General features: G+C 35.2%; 1 protein-coding gene across 1 annotated transcript; it reads left to right on the top strand.

The window, feature by feature from the left end:
* Positions 1–2,453: 2,453 nt before the first annotated feature.
* Positions 2,454–12,252, top strand: LOC125678699 (cephalotocin receptor 1-like). Its single transcript, XM_048917344.1, has 2 exons — positions 2,454–3,420; positions 11,793–12,252. The coding sequence occupies exons 1-2, from the start codon at positions 2,454–2,456 to the stop codon at positions 11,975–11,977; spliced, it is 1,152 nt and encodes a 383-aa protein (XP_048773301.1). The 3' UTR covers positions 11,978–12,252.
* Positions 12,253–24,646: the final 12,394 nt, after the last annotated feature.

Below are 24,646 nucleotides of genomic sequence, written 5' to 3'. Positions count from 1 at the left end.
ATATATATATATTTCCGGTGAAGGGCTACAAAGTTTAGGCCTAACATCATCATGCCACACCTGCTGTGACACGATGCCTCGGTTGTTGCGGTTCCATCCGAAGGACCACCTTCTTACGACAAGCAAGAGGTACTGAGGACCTATTCTAACCTGGATCTATACGGGGTTAAAGTTATTTGGAATTTTTGAGACTCCAAAGTTGACTTACATCACAAACATTGATGTAATTTTTCTATTCCGAAAGGAGTGGAGACTATCACGAGACTGCTCGAGACTGTTCAGGTATCCTGTTGTGTGATGCAATGGACTTTAAATATGCTGCGATTATATAAAAGAGATTCAAATAGTGTATGGCCCTTGCATAATCTAATGTGACAATTCTTATGTAATTAGTGTTGGTTTTCAAGTACATATCCTCGAGGTTGTATCATGTTCCTAATGCTATGAATTATTATTTATGTGTATTTCATCCAGAATATATATACGATCATTTTAGATGCATCTTTGTGTCATTTGCTAGTTTCATCGAGGCATAAAATGGCTCACAAACTTTCATACAGGACGAAATCTGTAGTTGATTATGCTTATTTTATTACTTTTTTAGGTTTTACGCCGTTTTGGCAATATTTCAGCCATTTTACGGCCATTAACTACTGTAGTAATTGAAATATGGTTGTGAGCGTTTGAGTTTCCCAGACGGCCCCCATTAACGGTCCTAGCCCTATGCATGTAGTTCGGTCTGTATCGTGCCTAGGTTTTCCTATGAACTGATACTACGATATTGACCTTGAAAAACAATAACCATGGTAATCAAATGTACCAAGTTGTAATCCTGAAGCATACGGTTCATTTTGTCTATAAGATCCGGACAGATGGACGACGCTATACCAAAATACGCCCCCGTCTTTGGCGGGCGTATACAGTTTGGTGTTCTGAGCAGGCGCAGCACAACAGAGCACTCTCACTGCTTCGGTCCTAAGCCCCTGTCTAAATTTTCACCTACAGTTGTAATACAAAGTGAAAAATTCTTGAACGTAAAACAAACAAAACATATACTGAGGAACTTTATAGAGACAACATGAGTAAGTGCTTGTACTAAGAATTTAAAGGGACGAATTTACGATTTTCTCTAAAATTTTGTTTATCAAAATCTACTGTCTAATACCACCTTCACACTCACGGATTTTTCTTACGAGTCCTTACGGATCTCTGACTCGTAGTCAATCGCAAGCATTCGTAAATCACTCGTCGGTATCCGTTAATAGCTCGTCATTTTAGAGAGTTTATTATTTGTAAACAAAGATTGTGGTATGTTATTGTTTAAGTTTTCAGAGAAATGGATATCGATCCCTGTTTAGTGTATCTATCACATTTCAAAAATTCTTTAGGTAAATGTGTCATCTAAAAGAAGTTAAATTTGTGACTTTGCAAAATGAAGATGCTTCAAATTACAAAATGAACGTTTCCCTGGTTTGTTTGTAAACATAAAAAGACTCGAGTCTTTATTTACATAACACAGAGTTAAAGACTAAAATATAGCATAAATTCTTGCATTCGGAAGGTCTTTTTTTTTTTTTTAAAAACTCGTCAACCAGTAACGTCAAAACCCTATTTTACTGTATGAGTTGGTAACTTAAATACCGCTTCTTTTGATATAGATAATTCAGTATTTCTTTTCCTAGTGTTTATGAAATATCAGCTGATCAGAATGAAAATTGAGTATGTTTGACATCGGTATCTGCCATTTTCCCCTTTCGTTTCCCTGTTTAAAAGTGACGTGTATTTAAGTAAATTCATATTATCTTGAAATAATAAAAACTTGCGCAATAGGGGATACAGTTATATAATGATAGATAATAATAGATGATAGATAATGATAGATGATAGATAATAATTGATGATAGATAATGATAGATGATAGATAATGATAGATGATAGATAATAATAGATGATAGATAATAATAGATGATAGATAATAATAGATGATAAGGATAATAAGATTTAACATCGATTTCAATCGATTGCTCAATAGCAGAAAATATTGTTTTCTCTTGTTTTGAATCCTTTAGCAATATAAAGTACGTAGGTTGTATTTTTGCTGTGAGAAATATGTTAGTTGGAGTAAATCGTTATTTACAGGGATATTTTACAGTATATAAGGTAATCGAAAGTCCACCGGATCCATTCAATAACCAGACCTTCGGCGGAGAGCACTGCTGAGAGCGATAGCACTTGATACCATTCCTAAGTCGCGAGAGCAATCATATATAGCCACAGAACAAACTGCGTAAGGGAAGATCTAATTTGGTTTTATCCAGTGTGATTGAAGAAGAATTTGACAGATTGGATTATATGTTGACCGGATAATCTTTGTGAAAGGTCTTTGTACTCAGCTGTGAGTGACTCAATTTGCAAAACATTTCCATTTCGCAAATTTGATCATTTTAACCAAAATGGGGGACGACCCTCTCAAAATAAATACATCTCTTGGAAACAATTTTAGTTCTAAATGTCTGGTCACATTACAATTTACAAGATCAGAGACAACAAACAATTCGCTTGATCTTAAAAGAGATGAAACTTTGGCACAAGCCGAAATTTCTGTTCAAGCGGTGATTTTTGTGCTAGCTGTGTTTGGGAATGCGACAGTTTTGGCAGTTTTACTGCCAAGAAAAAGAACCCGGATGTATTTATTCATGATGCACCTGAGTCTCGCAGATCTCTTTGTTGCCTTCTGTAATGTTCTACCTCAGCTCATATGGGATATTACATATGTCTTCATAGGAAACGATTTCCTATGTCGCCTTGTGAAATACTTACAAATTGTCGTCATATATGCATCGTCGTACATAATGTTGATGTCGGCCGTGGACAGGTACATTGCAATTTGTCATCCTCTTTTGAGTCATAAGATCCATTCCGGAAGAGTTCATCTGATGGTACTCTGTGCCTGGATTTTATCTCTCATTTTGCCATTACCACAACTCTTTATATTTTCATACAGATTGAGGAAAGATGGGCAGTACGATTGCTGGGCCACGTTTGACCCGGACTGGACACTTCAGCTTTACATCACATTCTTTACCGTCACCGTGTATTTTTTACCTATTACTATATTAGCATTGTGTTATGGCCGGATTTGCTATGTTGTAATTAAACGGAGCGGTAGAAATCAGCTTATCTCAAACAGAAAAACGTCTCGTAATTCTACTTGTCGTTACAGTATTCACGGACGAGACATGCAAGCCACTGTTAAGTTAAATATAAAAGTGGACAATTGTCGGAGGAATGGTTTTTCTCGCGCCAAAATAAAGACTGTGCGATTAACGTTAGCGGTGGTGTTTTGTTACTTCCTATGCTGGACCCCTTTCTCCTTGTTCCAAATGTGGGCCGCTTATGATCCCTCGGCACCGTACACAAGTATGTATAACCTGAACAGTTTAAGGTGTTTTTCTTTTTAAAACAAATATTCATGGTTTTATTTTCATAATCTTTGATAAAAAAAAAAAACCAACAAACTTTCCAGAGGATATTGCCAGATAGTATTGATAATGATGGAGTTTTATTCGTAAAATGATAAATATATTAGGAAATTCTCTCTCTCTCTCTCTCTCTCTCTCTCTCTCTCAAATGCAACATATCCTCAGCTTATATAACAAGTTTGAATTTTATCGGAGAATACAATATTTGTTTGATCATGTTTATAATCAGTTCCAAGTTACGAGTAGTAAAGCTTTTCATATCAACAGAGTATCAAAAGTAACGTCTGGGCCCTACAATCAGTGGGACATTCTGTTGATTAAATTAGATAAATTCGCCCTGCAATGATGGCGACATACTTATATTGGATTGACAATGATGTAGTGATTCTAAATGATTGAAAATTTCCACCAACGAGAGATATTTGAAAGTCACGCTATCTATTTTGTATTGCTTGTAGGAGTTATGAGATTGATCACTGTTCGTTATCTTCACCTTGCATTATACAAGATACATATTTCAATTTAAAAAAAAAATAAATATCATTGCTATGTAAAGTGCAGTTGGTTCGTGATAAAGTCCTAAAACGATTAAATTACATTTTACATCACTACTGACGTGTCTGATATGAAATATTGATACATGTAACATGCAGTTGTTAAATTAAAAAGTATTTTAAAAGAGCTGTCTGACGTGCTTCACACCCATTGTTCTGCGCATACTGATTTTGACTACGAATCATTCCGTTTACCTGATCAAAATGTAGACCTCACGGCGGGTGTGATCGGTTGACAGGGAATGCTTACTCCTCCTAGGCACCTGATCTCACCTCTTTATGTCCAAGGGCCCCTGTTTGTTTAACTCTTAATTGTGTATTCCTTATATGAGTTTTGACACTAACTAATTAAAAACAAAAAGCAATAAATACATTAAAAAGGCATAAAATAATATTAAAACTGAGGATTCTATTAAAATAAATGTATACTTGAATACCGAATTACAGATTGAATGCCACTTTAAAAAGATACGTTTTAAGATTATTTTTAAAAACAGCTAAGGAATCTTCGACACGAAGATCCAACGGGAGGCAGTTCCATAAAGTTGATGAAGAAACATCAAACGTTTTGTTTAATTATTTTTCATTTTTAGAAATGTGAAATAATCTACTGTAATTCACTTACGTTCTTTTTGCGTGTTTTTGTCTTGTTCTTTTATTATTATTTTCTACTTCTACTATTTTTTCTTCTATTTTTTCATGGTTATTTTCATTAGTACATACATGTATATATTTGTATCTCTTTTTTCTATACATCTTAACTTATTCATATATTATATGTACGTGTGCTTGATTCATTGTGACCTTGATGTAGGGAGAGGGCTGAAATAGGCTATGCCTGCTGCCCAATCCCATTCACTTATTAGTTAATAGAATATCATTTAAATAAAAACATCAAACCTTCTTTCGCCATAGAGTTTAGTACAATCGTTAGTACCCACAATTAATTTATAACGTAGCTATTTTTTAAACTGTTAACATTAAAAGTTATTTTAACCAGCTTTTATGTACTTTTTATTATTTTTCAACGTAAATGTGGGATTTTCTGATGTTGACATAATATTCGGTTTATGTTTGAGATATTTTAAAGGTGACAACTTATATATTCAATTTTCTTTGGTTATTGATTAAAGTAAACTATACTAAATGGAATTTATACAGTTTCTTACTTAGTTTGAACACATGATAATGCAAATAAACATTAAGATATACCCACCTTAAGGTTTTATTATGTCACAGCTAAATCGAGTATTTAGTGCTTTTTATATCCTTATTTATTTGACCTCGTATCTACTATTAGACCCGGCACTTTGGATGTTGAGTGTTGTTGGATTGTAGTACTTTATATGACTTTGTCATAGGAAGGAAAACATCGGGGAATGTGAATATATTGTAAATATCCAAACTTCGTTACGTAACATAACTGTACCGTTTCTAACGTTACACTGTTATATGACAAATCGGCGCCTACATGTACATGTACCAACCCCTTGCATTCAGAAAAATAAAAGCTCCCATTGAGTAGATCAACATGTGTAGGCTTTATTGATTTTCTTGTCTAATTTTCATACAAAAATTATTATTGCCCTAGAAGCATTTTTATAAATCATATACTGGAAAACTTACATTGCCTTTGATATTTCATTAAAATCCTACGGGAATTTTGTCTCTCCTATTAGAAATTATTTTCCTTTAGGAATTCATTTTACTGTTGAGATTTGCAAATTTCTGACGGTATTAAAAAACTTTCAAAAGGATATTATAAGAATTGATATGATAGAAATTTCATTTTTCCTTTGAAATGGTTTTATCAAAAGAGTATTTCTTTCTGCCGCCTGTTGCAAATAGTTTCTTCAGTCGATGACTGTGAGTTACAGGACTAAGAATTTTTCAAGAAATTAACGGTGAAATTCTGGATATCATTTTCCTTCTGATTATTGTAAGATCAGCCTTTCGTGGCTTCATTTTGAGAAAGCCCGGCGTGAAATACGGGCTTTTACCGCTTGATTTGCCGATGGGTATCGTAGGAAACAAGTAAAATGCAATTTCAGTTAGGCTTGAGTCACTGGCATATTTTCAAACCCATGTTTGCCATGCTATTGGTACCATAAAGAAACTATACAACATGAACACATGGTATCGATACTTGTTTTTGAAAATGAAAATTATCTTTCAAAAACGGCAAGGTTATTATGATTGAAGACTATCATTATATTGAATATCATGTAAATCAGCATCAGTAGGCATTCAAATAACGACCAGGGCCTGTTTTACAAAAAGTAAATCCTAGAATTAGTCGTAAGACATAACTATGTATGACCGTTTTACAAAGATTTAGGATTTGCTAGTTACGATTATAATTCTAAAATCGGGCCAGATAAAGGAGGTTGTGTACGATGTATTGGGTCCTTTTTCATGGTTGCCTATTTCTGCCACCTTCTTACATGTAACATAGAAATTAGATAAATCTTATACTGCCACCCTCTTACATGTCACACAGAAAATAGATCTTATACTGCCACTTTCTTACATGTAACAGAGAAATTAGATAGATCTTTAATTATTGCCTCGGTATCCAACTTTCGGAAAGTCGTATTATTGCCACCCACTTGTCAACACAGAAATCTGACAATTCGTGATAAATATCGATAAGTACAGTGTACACAAGGTTCTGACAAGTGAATACTATCATAGTACGATAGTAGGGAGAGGGTCAGATTAAGTAAAAACAATTCGTAATTTACCGGAGAGCAACATCAATAATTCAAGTGCAATCGTTCTTTGTTAGGGATTTATTTTGTCGAAATACAGAACAATATTTTTCTTCCAAGATATTATTAACGCATTTTATCTTTAACAGAATTTTAAATGATGCCTTGATTAAAATGAGAGGATCCCATTTTCAAAGCACTGTGGAAAGATACACCCCCCCCCCCCCCCCCCCATAAGATTTACGATTGCAAAAATGTACGTGCAATATTATTGACCACACATCATTTTCAAACGATTCGGTTTTGGCATGATTGTTGATTGTATATTGTTTAACGTCCCTCAAAAAAATTTCACTCATGAAGACGTCACCATTGCCGGTGAAGGGCTGCTTAATTTAGGGTTATGCTCGGCGCTTACGGCCTTTGAGCAAGGGGGGATTTATATCGTGCCACACCTACTCTGACACGGGGCCTCGGTATTTGAGGTCTCATCCGAAAGACCGCCCCATTTAGTCGCCTCTTACGACAAGCAAGGGGTACTGAGGACCTAGTCTAACGGGATTTTTGGAATATACTTATGTTCATCATAATTGTATCTTTAAGAGCTAGAGCAACAAAACATATCATTTCAGATAATTTCAAGAAGCTTTTAAAATGTTTAGTCGTCGATATTGTATGCGTTGAGTGATTGAATATTGTTTAACGTCCCTATCGAAAATATTTCACCCATATGGAGACGTCACCACTGCCGGTGAAGGGCTGCAAAATTTAAGCCTATGCTCGGCGCTTATGGTCTTTGAGCAGGGAGAGATCTTTATCGTGCCACACCAGCTGTGACACGGTATCTCGGTTTTTGCGGTCTCATCCGAAGGACCGCCCCATTTAGTCGCCTTCTACGACAAGCAAGGGGTACTGAGGACCTATTCTAACCCGGATCCCCACTGGATTGTATGCGTTGAAGCACATACTTCTGTGCGAATGTATCGAAAATACATTGATATCATAAATTGTTCACAACGATGATCTTGTGAAATTGATTAATTTCGGGTCCCATATATCGGGAAAATATTAAAGTAAAGCCGATACATACACAAAAACGTCTATTTGTGTGCCATTAACCACCCATCAGGTGCCAACGAGAGGTTAAAACCGCCACCAATCACGACATAGAAGTATACATGTAGTGCACTTAATTTGATTTTAACTCAGACTTCTATTTTCTAGATAGCTTGGGTACATCAGATACACATAGTCTACAACTGTAAAATACAAGATAAGTTTGATGCGAAGAATCTAATCGGCTGCTAAAATATCAGATATTCCGGTTGATATTGGAACAAAACTTAAAATAAATCCTTTATATTTTCATTTTAAAATCAGCAGATCCGCCTCGAAAGATCTTAAACTTACAAATGCTATATCATGTATATCGAGGAAGTTTAGAGAACACAAACACAAAATACGAACTTCACCGAAATCTGTCTATGAAAAAAGATGCTAGAGTTTCATTATTATAATACAGTTAGACACAGGACGTTCCTGGGGGAATTTGTCCCCTGTGGAGCCTATCAGGGCGAAATGGGGACCTGAAAGCGTCCAACAGACCTCAAGTCTCTCCGACCCCCCTCTAAATTGAAACCCTAAATCCGCCAATGCCAATGAAGGCAATTTGCATTAAAGGTCCTAAATTGATTTATAAATTGTTGACGTACCATCATGATGGTATGCAAATGAAACAAACATGAATATTATCAGATTTTGAGTTTCAATAGCTAGCAGAAACCAAACATGTTTCATTTCAACATTCTTTACGGGAGTTGCGAGATTGATTACAGTTCGTTATCTTCACCGTTTTATGTTTTACTAAAACAATCAAGTCCAAGTTTAGTTCCCCATCTCCCATTTCCCGAATTTTTATACGTTGTTAATCACGCTTTTTGTTTATTCAATTCCGTCGAGATTGTTTCTGATGCAATTACTTTGAGGTAATTTGTTAGATTGACTAGACTAATCCTCTCTATTACTCAGAACATATAGCAAACAAATCACGTGATAAGTCCTGCTAACAAGGTGTGTATGAGATATAGGAATCACCATGTGTGTCTTCCTATTGTACTCCCTACCCATCCATCCTCCACTGTGTCTTCCTATTGTACTCCCTACCCATCCATCCTCCACTGTGTCTTCCTATTGTACTCCCTACCCATCCATCCTCCACTGTGTCTTCCTATTGTACTCCCTACCCATCCATCCTCCACTGTGTCTTCCTATTGTACTCCCTACCCATCCATCCTCCACTGTGTCTTCCTATTGTACTCCCTACCCATCCATCCTCCACTGTAGAACTCAGATTTGTTTGATTTACGTCTCTTGAGAATTTTTCACTCGCACTGAAATTTATATCTAGCTGTATCCATAATAAATGGTAGTTGTAGTAGTGAGAAAGACCTCCTCATTGCCTTGTCCTGAATAAATGAACTCTCGTTGCCTTGTCTTGAGTACATAGACTCTCATTGCCTTGTCCTGAATACATAGACTCTCATTGCCTTGTCTTGAGTACATAGTCTCTCAATGCCTTGTCTTGAGTACATAGTCTCTCATTGCCTTGTCTTGAGTACATAGACTCTCATTGCCTTGTTCTGAGTACATAGACTCTCATTGCCTTGTTCTGAGTACATAGACTCTCATTGCCTTGTCTTGAGTACATAGTCTCTCATTGCCTTGTGCATAGACTCTCATTGCCTTTTCCTGAGTACATGAATAGGTCGAATGTGGCAATTCACCTACAGCTGATTATGTACTCTACATTAGTGTAAAAATCTCGAATGGGACAAAAAACAAGCGAATCGAATTTTTTAAGGTTTGATATTCAGGTGATTGTTAAGATCCATGAGCCTGTTATTTCTATCTATTTCATTTTTATTGTTGAAGAAACAAATGCAAAATTTTATATTCAATAAAAGGCATATTCAGCAAAATAAGCAAACAAACAAAATCTAAAGAAAACTTTACCCCAATATCTCCTTGTTTGCAAATAATCTTCTCATTCACAGATTGCTCACAAAATTTAATCAGCAAACCCATCTGTTGCAAAAATTGACTAATTACACGTTGTAGCTTATTTGTAATCCTATCACAAACTAACGCAGAAAGAACTAAAACATCGACAGACATTTAATAATAGATCATATTTCAATTTAAGCGCTGATATTGCGCGTATTTGGGCACGTTGTTTGTCAAGATTTTGATCTGTAAAAACTTTTGATAAACTGTATTCAGTCAAAGTAACATAGATGTCGCGAAATGTTAGAATGAGCTATAATGTTATACATGAATGAAAATGAAAGCAATGCAGCTTAGACATTTGATAGTGTAATTCATATACACCACATGACTAAACATTAGATGCCATCAAAAAAAAAAAAGGAAACGGTTTCCGTTATATAGTCTCTAGTAAATATACATGTAGTAATTAGTAAATATACATGTAGTAATTAGTAAATATACATGTAGTTATTAAGGGTAAAGTACAGTAAAACAATGCTTTTGATGGAGATATAGGGTGCTTCTAAAGAACATGCAACGGCATCTCATTACATTGGTACTTTCTAGTGCCTCGACATCTTATTGCATTGGTACTTTCTAGTGTGTCTACAATTTATTATATTAGTACTTTCTAGTGTTTTGACATCTCATTACATTGGTAATTTCTAGTGTTTCGACACCTCATTACATTGGTACTTTCTAGCGGTTCGACTGCATTTAGATTTAAGCAGCCTGAGTTCCTGGTCACTGTAAATTCTACAATGATGAATTTTACTATAATGGTGCAAGACTTCAATCGCATTAACGTTAGATGTAGCATTTGGCATGTTTCAGAAGAGTGCCAATAAATCTCTGGCCTATATAATATATAGTCCGCTGGTTAGTCGTGCTACACTTGTGATATCAATCATTAATAATTATCTTTTGATGACCTTTCACAATGTTAAGATGCAACCCCGATATTTTCTACTTCGGTAAATTTGAACTTATCCACCTCGAAAACCAGCATTGATAGCACTATCCTAATTTTAGTTTGGTGGTATCATAAGTAATGTGTCAGGGATGAGTTTATTATTGTGCAAAAACACTTAGTTATTGTATTGAGACTCTCTAATAACTTCATCTAGTGTTTCTATTAACACGTGATTGATTGACTTTTCTGGGATTGATTGGTAGGTTAGCAACACTAGGTCACGTGTTACTCAGTGATAGGTTTATCTGAGAACGTGTTGACTAAAGGCACGTGTTAAGGTTTGAGTATGCAATAATCATTAGTTTTGAATTGTAGGTGTCAATATTATCGTTTCTTTAATATAACAGATTGTTAACAGCTTTTACAGCGGTTAAAGGGATGCAATCGGTAATTTCTAAAGAATGGAAAAAGGAAGATAACAATCAGTGATTAATCTCAAACTTCCTATAAAGAATACAAATTTAAGAGTAGCGCAAACGCGAACTTCTGGACACCCTACAGGTGGGGTCAGGTGCTTAGAAGAGCAAGTATCCCCTGCTGACTGGTCACACCCGCCGTGAGCCCTTATATCTTTTTGATCAAGTAAACGGAGTAATCCGTAGTCAAAATTGGTATATAAAGAACGGTTTAACATTTGGTATGAAACACGTGAGACAGCATTCTAAGTAATCACAGGTGTATTAGTAAATCATATCGCTATAATGACCATAGAATCTTCGAAATGTTTAGACGAGGCTATTGAGAGCCCAACAACATTAATTTATTTGTCGGTAACCTACCTCGAGATATATTGTATGATTGATTGTCTTGTTTAACGTCCCTCTCGAGCATTTTTCACTCATATGGAGACGTCACCAATACCGGTGAAGGGCTTTAAATCGGCGCTTATGGCCATTGAGCAGGGAGGGATCTTTATCGTGCCACACCTACTGTGAAACGGGACCTCGGTTTTTGAGGTCTCATCCGCTAAGACGTTATACAAAGGGCAATTAATGAATGATTTAATTCTTTGTAATTTGTTTTTCAGGTCAGGCCTTTGTTATCATCTTACTGCTTGCAAGTTTAAACAGCTGTACGAATCCCTGGATCTACCTCGCATTTAGTGACGGCATGATGGACAGAATACGGCGCTGGGTATTTCATAACCCACCGCCTTCTCATTACGTCCTCAATGGATTTCCAAATCAAACAACAACAGAGGGCATCCTTTGAAGAAGAAAAACGTTTATCGCATGTACAAGTATAACTAGACAGTCATTAATATGTAGGTGCTGGTCAATCCCTATAAACGTAATGAGAGTTTGTGTGAAACCTATTTCGTAACAGTACATGGCTCACCTTTGTCTATGTTTTCATTGTAGAATGTAAAGTTGCGTGGAATTACATTTTGCTGCAAAAACTTAATGTTACTCTTCGGAAAACCATTTAGTCAAATACAACACCTGGCACTAGTTTCCTTGAAGTTATGTTTAAACTCTTAATTCATGTCAAGTTTCATCTTAATCAATTGTGCAGTTATAAGGAATTGAGTGTGTTCCTCAATATGCGACTTTGTCACTCCTTCAGAAAACACAGAACAATTTAGAGCGCCTGGTAAATAAAGATAACGATTAAGATAAGATAATATCATAAAAGACACATAATTAAGTGATGAACAAACACGAAGCCATGGGCATGCAAGAGATGCACTGAATTATGTGTCTAAGAGGAGTAAGCATCTCCTGTTGATCAATCACAATCGCCGTGAGCATTGATGAGGTAGACGGAGTAATCGGTATTGTTACATATGCGTGCAAGTTCTATCATAAAGAAAATAACTACTTGGAATTCAATCTCCCCGCAAACCATTACCTTTGCCATAATATATCAGTTGCAGCATCTGAAACAAGTATGATGTTATGCATTTTTATAGGAATAATTCTGATAAATTACATAATTCCAGAACACGCCTTATTTAGGATAAAAATGCACCTTCCTTAATAGATTTAACTTTGTCAATCATCTGGAAAATATAACTTAATTGCAACATCTAAGACCATACTGTCAATCGAAGGCAAGAAGACAGTTGACGTTGACTCTACTTGGCCATTATTCGGAACACTGATCTTCAATCGAAATTCCATATCCTTATTGCACATTTCAAGGATATGCCTAATCATTAGCTGCAATAATGTAGCCCTATCCAATTTTTTTTTAATTCTGACGTTTTCGGGATAGGGCTACAATTCCATAGGATCTCCGTAATGGTGCAAAATAATTTTATGAATAACCGATAATAAACTCTGTGTATTAGTCCCAAATGTTGTTTACACCAAAAGGAGTACCAACTTTGTGCTCGGGCATGTCTAATAAAGGTGTTTTTCATTAAATATAATGTACAGCATGCAAAATTCTTCGTCTGCTCCGCCATGCTTGTTATCGCGAGATCTCGTAGGTGGATCTAATGAAAAACCTAAACATTGACAATCAGCGCGAAAATGTAGTTACTCGAGCCACTTCGACAAAGAAAGGAAAATCATATTGTTGCAGAAAGAATTTACACTCTGCTGTTCGGTTTTTAACTTGATATTAAATTCAAACCTTTTCAATACCGACGAAATAGCTTTCGCCTCCATACTTGTCCATTGATGTAAATACTACCTTATATGGCATATGCTAATGACTTGACAATCGGAAGTTTATACTGAACAGTACATCAAACATGGCGCACAAATATGAATCGAGAAAATAGAATTTATCGAAATTGTTGAAAACGGTAGAATAGAGCCTCACAAATCTTAAGTTGCAGGTTGTAAATTTATATATTGACTAAGAAACATAGAATATCATTTTATTTAAAAAAGAAAGTCAGGAAATGTTTAGAATGAGCGCAAATGTTGCGGGAGTGAATCACTCCCGCATTTGCACCATTACGGAGATCCTAAGGAGTTGTAGCCCTCTCCCTAAAACAAAAAAAAATAGATAAAAAAAAATCAGAGAGGGACACATTATTGCAGCTAGCCTAATCATATGCAAACAGATTTGTTGCTTCTTCCTAAAAAGTAAAAAGAGTTCTAGAGATAAGAAAGTATATGACTGACAGATGACGTAAATAACATATTTCCTAAAATTGATATCTCTTTATTACAATGTTGAGTATCTAAATTTATGTATTAAAGTTCCATGGTTTTAAATTTTGTTCGTTTGTTTATCGTTTCTTCGGGGAAAAAATCACTCATATTGAAATGTCACCCGCAGTAGGTGAAGCACCACAAATGTAGACATATGCTTAGTGCTCAGGACCTTAGCGGGGAAAGTTTATTAACGTAGCAACGCCTGTCGCGACGCGGGACCTCAATTTTAAGCTAATACTGGAAAGATCCGTAATTAAAACATGTTAAATCCTGTTTATATAATACTCTGAAATAAGTAGTCTACTTTTAAAGCTATGTCTGCGATATGACAAATTTCACACATTATTCCTGAATATTGTATTACACAAACCAGCATAGTCATACCATGCAGGCAGATGTAGCGGATGTCATACCATGCAGGCAGATGTAGCGGATGATAGAGTGCGAGTACTACGCTGTTATATACCGTTACGTCGCCATTCGCGGCAAAAACATGGAAATGTCTGAGGTCAGGGGATACTACAATGTCACCTTCAAAACGTCATATCTATATTCAATGCAAATACAAAACGTTCAACGTTTATTTTCTGACGCTTTTCAGACAAATTCAATCTACTTACTGAATATATTATCAGTACATGCACGTAAAATAATAAATATTTCTATCTAACGCTTAAATAAATCGCGTTACGTTATATACAACCTATCATTAGGTCTAATGTTGTATCACGTGTTTCATACCAATTGTTAGACTGTTCTTTGCACACTGATTTTGACTACGGATTACTCCGTTTACCTGATCAAGATATAGGTCTCACGACGGCTGTGACCAGCCAACAGGGTATGCTTACTAAATTTAGGCACCCGATGTGAATTTTAAATTGATCACTGTTGATTATCCTCACTTTTCTATGAAACGTATCGGATTTTTTATATGAACATCTTTAAAGTCATGCTGCGTTTTTAAATATCTAACGTAACAGGAATATCGATTATAAATGAGAGAAAGATGGACATGTAAGTGGGTTACTGCTTTATATGTCATTTCATATTTTCCCCCGAAATCTGAAAAACAACTTTTATTCGCATAAACTTTATTCGCTGGTTTACCGGTCATTGGCTCATTCTAATCATTTTCGCAACCGACATTGTCTTAGGAAATATGCGGTAACGTTAAAGGATTGGTTCACGGGGAAAATATCACGACGACTAGATTCTTGCGAAAATCTTGCGGCGTTTACAGTACATCTGTACATATGCATCGAACAAAATGATATTGATGTACATTGTAGTTCAAACGTTATATAACTTTTACCATGCCTGATACGTGAGATATTATTAAAGATATGTCTGAAATAGAAATGTGTATGACATCTGCGGTACATCTCCCGCATTTCCCTTCTAATAGCATTGTGAGATCACAATCCAACGCCAAAAGATTGAAACAAAGACCGAGAACTCTGTTACGAAAGGAAACATTTAACAATTATTTACAAATCAATGTCGGTTTAATATATACAAAGGAATAATTATACAATACAAATGAAAGATTATTCAATACGAATGAAAAATGCACAATACATGTGAAATACCATACAATATAATTGGAAAAGCAAAATTGCAACGTTGCCTGCCAAATAGGCGAGGTTAAGAGACGAGGCGTGCTGAACCCTCATAAGTTCACGTTTATTGCCGAAAATTGCTCATTGTATGATAGAAGAGTAAACGTGATGGTCTTTCTGACGTCACAGTGTAAATTTTGATGAACGTGAGCTCGACACTGTCAAATAGAATACAGAAAACTATATTTGGTCATATTCCTTTATTGGGTTACCTTAACTGGGTCAATAAAGACGTTAGTTGTTGGGTGAATTCTAATATGACGTCACAATAGAGCTTCAAATGAAACCAGGCCGTGTAGCCACTTGACTCTTTGCTAAAGGTGTCAGAGTGACCTCCTTAGGGGACTGTAGTTTGTAAATCAGCGCCTTAGTGAAATGTCTCTTAATTCCTTTCACAATTCTCAAAATAATCATTTTTGTCTCCATTAGAACAAACTGACAGCAAGGAAATATTTCCAAAACTGAGTCAGGTCATAATTAGAATAAAGGGTTGGGGGGGGGGGGGGTGCATAATAATTTGAACTAACATCTCCTGTAGACGTCCTTTAGATGATCTGCTGGTTTCTGAAAATAAAATGAGAAGTTGTAATTTGTTTTGTCTTAAATGATCAGATACTCCTAATGGCATTCTCTCTTATGTCAGTATGAGCTTTATGTTGCCAATACAATTGTTTAGTTTTTTTTATAGCACTAGAAGTACGCCAGAAATAACAATCAATAGGCAAAATGTTGATTTTGATATTATTATAATCATGTATGAATCTTGTATAGCCGAGTCAGATCACTTGTCAAACAGATTATCATCTCTCGTTCCTCTCTGAGGTATTTATGAAAACTATTGAGTGATTGTTTATGGTTTAACGTACTTCTCGAGAATCTTTCACCCATGTGGAGACGTCATCATTGCCGGTGAGGGGCTGCGAAATTTAGGTCTATGTTTGGCACTTACGGCCTTTGAGCAGGGAAGGATCTTTATTGTGCCACAGCTGCTGTTACTCGATACCTCGGGTTTGTGGTCTATTTATATCCATTTAGTCGCCTCTTACGAAAAACAAGGGGGTACTGAGGACATATTCTAACCTGGATCCCCACGGGATGAAAACGTTCAATGTCAATGAGAAGTAACTGACAACTTTTTAAAAAAGTTCCTGAAAGACCCAATAGAGTCATTTCAATACTTTCACGCCTTTTTTCATTTCCTCATTTAGGTAAAATGAATACGTTCTGAAATTTAATTCTTAAATGTCTTTGTTAATAATATAGATAGTGTTTGAAGAGCATTGTGAAAGTATTCACTTTTTATCTCCTGCTTACAGCGATAACGAGAAGTAAAATTAAACACAAAATTTGTTTTAAATGCCATGTCACATGAATGTCATTTTAAGTCGCATGTGCGACCTCGATAATTTGAGAGTCCAAGGCATGTCGATAGCTTTAAGAAAATACAGACACGATGATGAATATTGTGAAATCCATTTGTCTTTGACATTTTAAGGATAATCTGGGTGTCTTCTCCGTTTTCTACATACAATTAAATAATGTTAGAGAGACATCTCTACGCATATTTGTAACGAATTATAGTTTTGGTGTAGGAATTGTATCGCATTCGTTCTGTGAAATATATCAAACACCTTAGATGTAATTGTAGAATAAATTGAAAATATTAGCCTCGGGCATTTTAGTCACTTCGTCTTAACAATATTGTTTAGTTATTTCAATTGTTCACTTCGTCTTAACAATATTGTTTAGTTATTTCTGTCATTCTAATTCTTCACTTTTGTAAGAATATCTGTCAAATTATATATTTTGTATGTACATGTATGTCAAAACTGTTCATGAACAAATGATTAATAATAAAAGGGAAATACTTGTCAATCTTTTCCCCTCTACAATTCACGCTCACGCACGTACCCCACTTGATTCCTTTGTAAACCAACTCTTCAATTCTCTCAGTTAAACAAATTTATTGACATTCAATGTTGCTGAGCTTATATTGGTGCGGACTAGGTGTGAAAATGATTAAACATGGAGGGCATAGTGATATTTCTATATTTTATTTTAACAACACCATTCATTCTTTGATGACTTATTTTCTAAAATATCATCGAACAAAATGATATAATGATATTGATGTACATTGTAGTTCAAACGTTATATAACTTTTACCATGCCTGATGCGTGAGATATTATTAAAGATATGTCTGAAATAGAAATGTGTCTGACATCTGCGGTGCATCTCCCGCATTTCCCTTCTAATAACATTGTGAGATCACAATCCAACGCCAAAAGATTGAAACAAAGTCCGAGAACTCTGTTACGAAAGGAAACATTTAACAATTTACAAATCAATGTCGGTTTAATAATGATTTAAGGTGGATCGATCCTCATGCGACTTATCAATATTAATGGTTGAAATTGAAAAACTGTATTAATTTTAACTCAATATAGTTAGATTTAATTAATAACAAAAGAAAATGTGTATATTGCCACATTTTTAAAGATGTCAGACATAAAAACGTTAACATAAGAAAATCACACATTTTCGTTACACAGAATAATTAAAATAGATACAAAAAAAAATTGAAATGGCACATTTTAGATGTCAACAGTTTAAAAAACCTTCTAATTCATAGATATGTATAAATTAATTGTGGATATTAGGGAATCGTGTATAACAGACATACAGTAAAAGAAATACCAGCATAGGAGTTATTGCCCTTGACAAAATCTTTTAAAGTTATAAATAATTGGTTATCTATGAAAAATATAAACTTTTTTCAGTATCAACAGTTTACCAATTTTTTTTTTTATTTTATTCAGTGAATAAATTTCCTCTAAAAGATATATTTCTGTCATGCACAAAGTTTAGTTTATTAATTTTTTTTTTTTTGCAAAAACCTATGACGTCACATGAGGATCGATCAACCTTAGTTAATATATACAATGGAATAATTATACAACACAAATGAAAGATTATTCAATACGAATGGAAAATGCACAATACATGTGAAATACCATACAATATAATTGGAAAAGCAAAATTGCAACGTTGCCTGCCATATAGGCGAGGTTAAGAGACGAGGCGTGCTGAACCCTCATAAGTTCACGTTTATTGCCGAAAATTGCTCATTGTATGATAGAAGAGTAAACGTGATGGTCTTTCTGACGTCACAGTGTAAATTTTGATGAACGTGAGCTCGACACTGTCAAATAGAATACAGAAAACTATATTTGGTCATATTCCTTTATTGGGTTACCTTAACTGGTCAATAAAGACGTTAGTTGTTGGATGAATTCTAATATGATGTCACAATAGAGCTTCAAATGAAACCAGGCCGTGTAGGCACTTGGCTTTTTGCTTAGAGGTGTCAGAGTGACCTCAGGGGACTATAGTTTGTAAATCAGCGCCTTAGTGAAATGTCTCTTAATTCCTTTCACAATTCTCAAAATAATCATTTTTGTCTCCATTAGAACAAACTGACAGCAAGGAAATATTTCCAAAACTGAGTCAGGTCATAATTAGAATAAGGGGGGGAGGGGTGCATAATAATTTGAACTAACATCTCCTGTAGATGTCCTTTAGATGTTCTGCTGGTTTCTAAAAATAAAATGAGAAGTTATAATTTGTTTTGTCTTAAATGATCAGATACTCCTAATGGCATTCTCTCTTATGTCAGTATGAGCTTTATGTTGCCAATACAATTGTTTAGTTTTTTTTTATAGCACTAGAAGTACGCCAGAAATAACAATCAATAGGCAAAATGTTGATTTTGATATTATTATAATCATGTATGAATCTTGTATAGCCGAGTCAGATCGCTTGTCAAACAGATTATCATCTCTCGTTCCTTTCTGAGGTATTTATGAAAACTATTGAGTGATTGTATATTGTTTAACGTACCTCTCGAGAATCTTTCACACATATGGAGACGTCATCGCTGCGAAATTTAGGTCTATGTTCGGCGCTTACGGCCTTTGAGCAGGGAGGGATCTTTATTGTGCCACAGCTGCTGTTACTCGATACCTCGGGTTTGTGGTCTATTTATATCCATTTAGTCGCCTCTTACGAAAAACAAGGGGGTACTGAGGACATATTCTAACCTGGATCCCCACGGGATGAAAACGTTCAATGTCAATGAGAAGTAACTGACAACTTTTTAAAAAAGTTCCTGAAAGACCCGATATAATCATATCAATACTTTCGCGCCTAGTTCATTTCCCCATTTAGGTAAAATGAATACGTTCTGAAATTTAATTCTTAAATGTCTTTGTTAATAATATAGATAGTGTTTGAAGAGCATTGTGAAAGTATTCACTTTTTATCTCCTGCTTACAGCGATAACGAGAAGTAAAATTAGACACAAAATTTGTTTTAAATGCCATGTCACATGAATGTCATTTTAAGTCGCATGTGCGACCTCGATAATTTGAGAGTCCAAGGCATGTCGATAGCTTTAAGAAAATACAGACACGATGATGAATATTGTGAAATCCATTTGTCTTTGACATTTTAAGGATAATCTGGATGTCTTCTCCGTTTTCTACATGCAATTAAATAATGTTAGAGAGACACACCGTGTACAATGCCACATGCGGGGACCGTGATCGGTGTAGCGCGGGGGTGTGATTTCGAAGCGAAGAAAGTAGGTCAATAAGTATTCAAAGACTGATTGTGTTTAATCAAAATAAATCTAGATAGCCAAAAGTATTGCACGGAAGACAGTGGTTATTGGCAAGCTAGCACTAGCAACTGGGGAGTTAAGAACTCTTTGGAAATACCCAAACACTTCGACAATATACAAGTAGGGTAGGCGCCGGGTATATTTTTCGGTGTATTTAATGAGAAATATCCACTCCTACTGCATAAACTCCAAAGTTTTTTTGACCAGAAACATTACCTTTGAATGGGACTCAATATTCGACTGAAAAAACCAACACAAAAGCATGATATGCCGAGTATTTGACTGAAAACCCTGTGTGGCGTAGGGGGGTGAAAATCTTGTGGCGTAAGGGGGCCGAGAATCCTTTTAACGTAAGCAAAGTTTCTCACTAAAATACACATCTTCAGCACAGCGAATATTGTCTTTATTCAAAATTATATGGAAAATTCTCAAATCATATTGTTCAAAGGGAACCCAAGTAAAATCACAGTGTATGATTGACTGTTATCTATATGTTTAAACTTATGTGTGTTTTGCAGAGTAAAACTGATTGCATGTAGAGGAAATGATGGAATCCCAACCAAACATGCACATATATACGATTTGTGCGAGAAATATTATATGCGTCAAAATCAAACTTAAGGCATTTTTCACAGTGCAGCGCGAGATATTTCCCCCTGAATACAGGTGGCGCATAACACGTTGCGGTCCTATTCTCCACTCAAAGGTTCGTGCGCTACGAGCACCAATCTAATTAAAATTAGATGTTAGATCCGCTAACATACTCGCTACACGTCATCTTTGTTGAAGTATACATGAAAAGATCCCCCGATGTCGCCATAGTTTAAAATTTAAACAAAACACGCGATAAATAAGTCACGATCGTGGGTGCCGCCATTTTTTCTCTTCCTTACGTAAACAATATATGGAATTGCGATATGAAGGCGGAAATTTGATTGGCTGTTGCAAATTTGACCTCTGACGTGACCCTCTATGGGATGTTAGATGTTTGTGTAGCGAGCGGATCTAACATCTAATTCTAATTAGATTGTACGAGCACTAGACCTCTGTCAACGGCTTTTTACAGAAATCTTGTAAAAGTTTCTAATAATTCAACATTTATGTTTTGGACTAAATATTTAGTCATATTATGAAATGCTTTTGGTGCAATTTGATGGGTGCTTACTGTAAAATGTTTAAAATCACGGTTTTCTGATACTAAATTTGGAACTACTTCGTAATATGCGTATGAATGTAGGTCATTCACGTGGTAGAGATCACTGTAAACATGGAATCAAAAGTAAGGAAGGCTGTAAAACATTCCATAACACTTGTAAAATAAGAGACAAACAGCTTAATGGTAAAAATGTACTTATCAAAGTGCCAGTGCGCTATGAAAGAGCCTGATGTATCACATGTTGCCAGAACTTTTAAAAGGAAAGGAAATGAGAATGGCTGTGTATATCATTTGATTGTATTGTCACGTGATTGCAAGTGTTGACAGAGATGTAAGAGAATCTTGCGTAATGCACCCTTTGGCGAGAGAATGCTTGCGGTCCATGTTCAAACAAACTCTGGCTGAGTTTGGTTGCGGTCCTCAATTCATTGCAGCATTATAAGGATTTACTATTTCTGATTGTACATGTAAATAAGTGCCAGTTAAGGAATAGTGTAATTACTGACAATTTGAAATGATATTGCTGACGCTGTACAATGCTTTTAGTCATTGATTATATTTATGTGTCCCTTGTGTGATTTTTCGCAGTCCTAAAAAAAATGATACCAGGGTAAGGATGTCATTAAAATATCAAGTTTTCATTATTACTTTTCAGAAATTACATGTAGAAACAAAGCATGCAAGTATTATCTTGTAATCATTTCACACTGTGGACAAAAATATACATGTACATCAGGAGTCAATGACCGCAACATGTTAATTTTATCGAACACGCTTCTCTAATGCAATATTTTTGTTGAAATATGTTTACTCATGTGTAATTCGATCTTTTGAAAATCAATGTTAGTGTAAATCAACTTACTCAAATGTACACAAAAATAATTATCAAACACGTAGCAATAGAAGGGAGTGTTTTTTACTGTACATGCATAGTTAGTTAATTTTACAAACAAAGTTTGATCTATAAAATACCTCCATTAATAAAATAATATTTGAATTATAAAATTTAAGGAAGCGATCAATCTCTTGCCCTCCATCCCCCGCGATTTAGGATTTAAACTGGGTTTTGTTATATTTGTTTCGTTTTTGCTTTTCAAGAATTTTCAGACGCTTGTGAAGTGGACGTCTCCCCCCACCCCTCCCCACTTTTTTGGGGGGAAAAAATCCTACGTGCCTGAAAACATTTATATCATATGCTTTCATCTTGCTTTATTTCTGGATATTCGTGAAATTCTTGGTATTACATGTAATTGTATCATAACTTTGACAGAATTAAACCTTAGACATGACAGTCTATCTCATCCTCATGTCTAGTTATGTAATCGTTTCATACTGTTTGTAAGCTTTAAGGTAGTACTCTACATCGTCATAATGGCTGACTTCCTTTAGAAAAATGGATGACAAAATCGATATCAGTAATATTTGACTTTTCCTTTTCTATTTATTTACCTAGCCGAGTAGCTCAGTGGGTTAGAATACCGACTGCTGAACTGTAGATCGCAGGTTCGAGTCCAGCAGGGGTTTTAAATTTTTTTCAGATTACCTTCTACTAAAACTGTATTTTTTGACAAAATGAAGCAAATTTGCAAATTTTCAACTTCAAAATATTGTTGTACATATCCGCCACTTTTCATCTACATCAAATTTCTCTGGTGTAGCATACCTCCTTAATACCAGTACAAGGTAAATATCTAAAGCTTTCAAAAAAGTGAAACGATTGTACATAAATCAATATTAGGGTGAGATAGACAGGGAATCCACACATTTAAAAGATATTATGGTGCAAAAAATGGGGGGGGGGGGGCTAAGTAGTATCCATACCTCAGGTGTCTGTGTTTATTTAACCAAAGATTGTTTTTCTTTCTGATCATTGCATTATCTGAAATTATCAATAGTTCATGTCAATTTCATTAAAATATGAAACTGTCTTAATCATCTGGTATTGTGGTATTTTAGAAAATGTTTTTAATGAAAATGTAATGGCATAGAAAGTCACACACATCATTATCGGTTTATCGTACGAATATCAGAGTAACTTTGAACAAGTTTGAATTTGATATTTATATATTCACTGTGTTCAAGATGAGGATTTTGGTAAGAAACTTTGCGAGTCTCAGTCCCCCTACGCCACAAGATTTTCACCCCCCTACGCCACACAGGGTTTTCAGTCAAATACTCGGCATATCATGCTTTTGTGTTGGTTTTTTCAGTCGAATATTGAGTCCCATTCAAAGGTAATGTTTCTGGTCAAAAAAACTTTGGAGTTTATGCAGTAGGAGTGGATATTTCTCATTAAATACACCGAAAAATATACCCGGCGCCTACCCTACTTGTATATTGTCGAAGTGTTTGGGTATTTCCAAAGAGTTCTAAACTCCCCAGTTGCTAGTGCTAGCTTGCCAATAACCACTGTCTTCCGTGCAATACTTTTGGCTATCTAGATTTATTTTGATTAAACACAATCAGTCTTTGAATACTTATTGACCTACTTTCTTCGCTTCGAAATCACATCCCCGCGCTACACCGATCACGGTCCCCGCATGTGGCATTGTACACGGTGAGACATCTCTACGCATATTTGTAACGAATTATAGTTTTGGTGTAGGAATTGTATCGCATTCGTTCTGTGAAATATCAAACACCTTAGATGTAATTGTAGAATAAATTGAAAATATTAGCCTCGGGCATTTTAGTCACTTCGTCTTAACAATATTGTTTACTTATTTCTGTCATTTCAATTGTTCACTTCGTCTTAACAATATTGTTTAGTTATTTCTGTCATTCTAATTCTTCACTTTTGTAAGAATATCTGTCAAATTATATATTTTGTATGTACATGTATGTCAAAACTGTTCATGAAAAATAATAAAAGGGAAATACTTGTCAATATTTTCCCCTCTATAATTCACGCTCACGCACGTATCCCACTGGAGTCCTTTGTAAACCAACTCTTCAATTCTCTCAGTTAAACAAATTTATTGACATGTAATATGTTTCTGAGCTTATATTGGTGCGGACTAGGCGTGAAAATGATTAAACATGGAGGGCATAGTGATATTTCTTTATTTATGTATTTTATTTTAGCAACACCATTCATTCTTTGATGACTTATTTTCTAAAATTATAACGCAATTCACCGGCGCATGCTTGAAGGACAAACAGGAAGAACTAATCAGGACCTGATATGATCAATTCATAAAAAACAGACAGGACTGTTTGGGGAAAAAAACAGTTCTCAAAATCTAGACTAAATCAATCTATATTATATATCAAATGATTAATCTATCAATTAGCAGAATAGAATTCTG

The sequence above is a fragment of the Ostrea edulis genome, chromosome 2 (genome assembly GCF_947568905.1).
Source record: "Ostrea edulis chromosome 2, xbOstEdul1.1, whole genome shotgun sequence".
Classification (NCBI taxonomy): Eukaryota; Metazoa; Mollusca; class Bivalvia; order Ostreida; family Ostreidae; genus Ostrea; species Ostrea edulis.
This window is presented reverse-complemented; position numbering and strand designations above follow the sequence as displayed.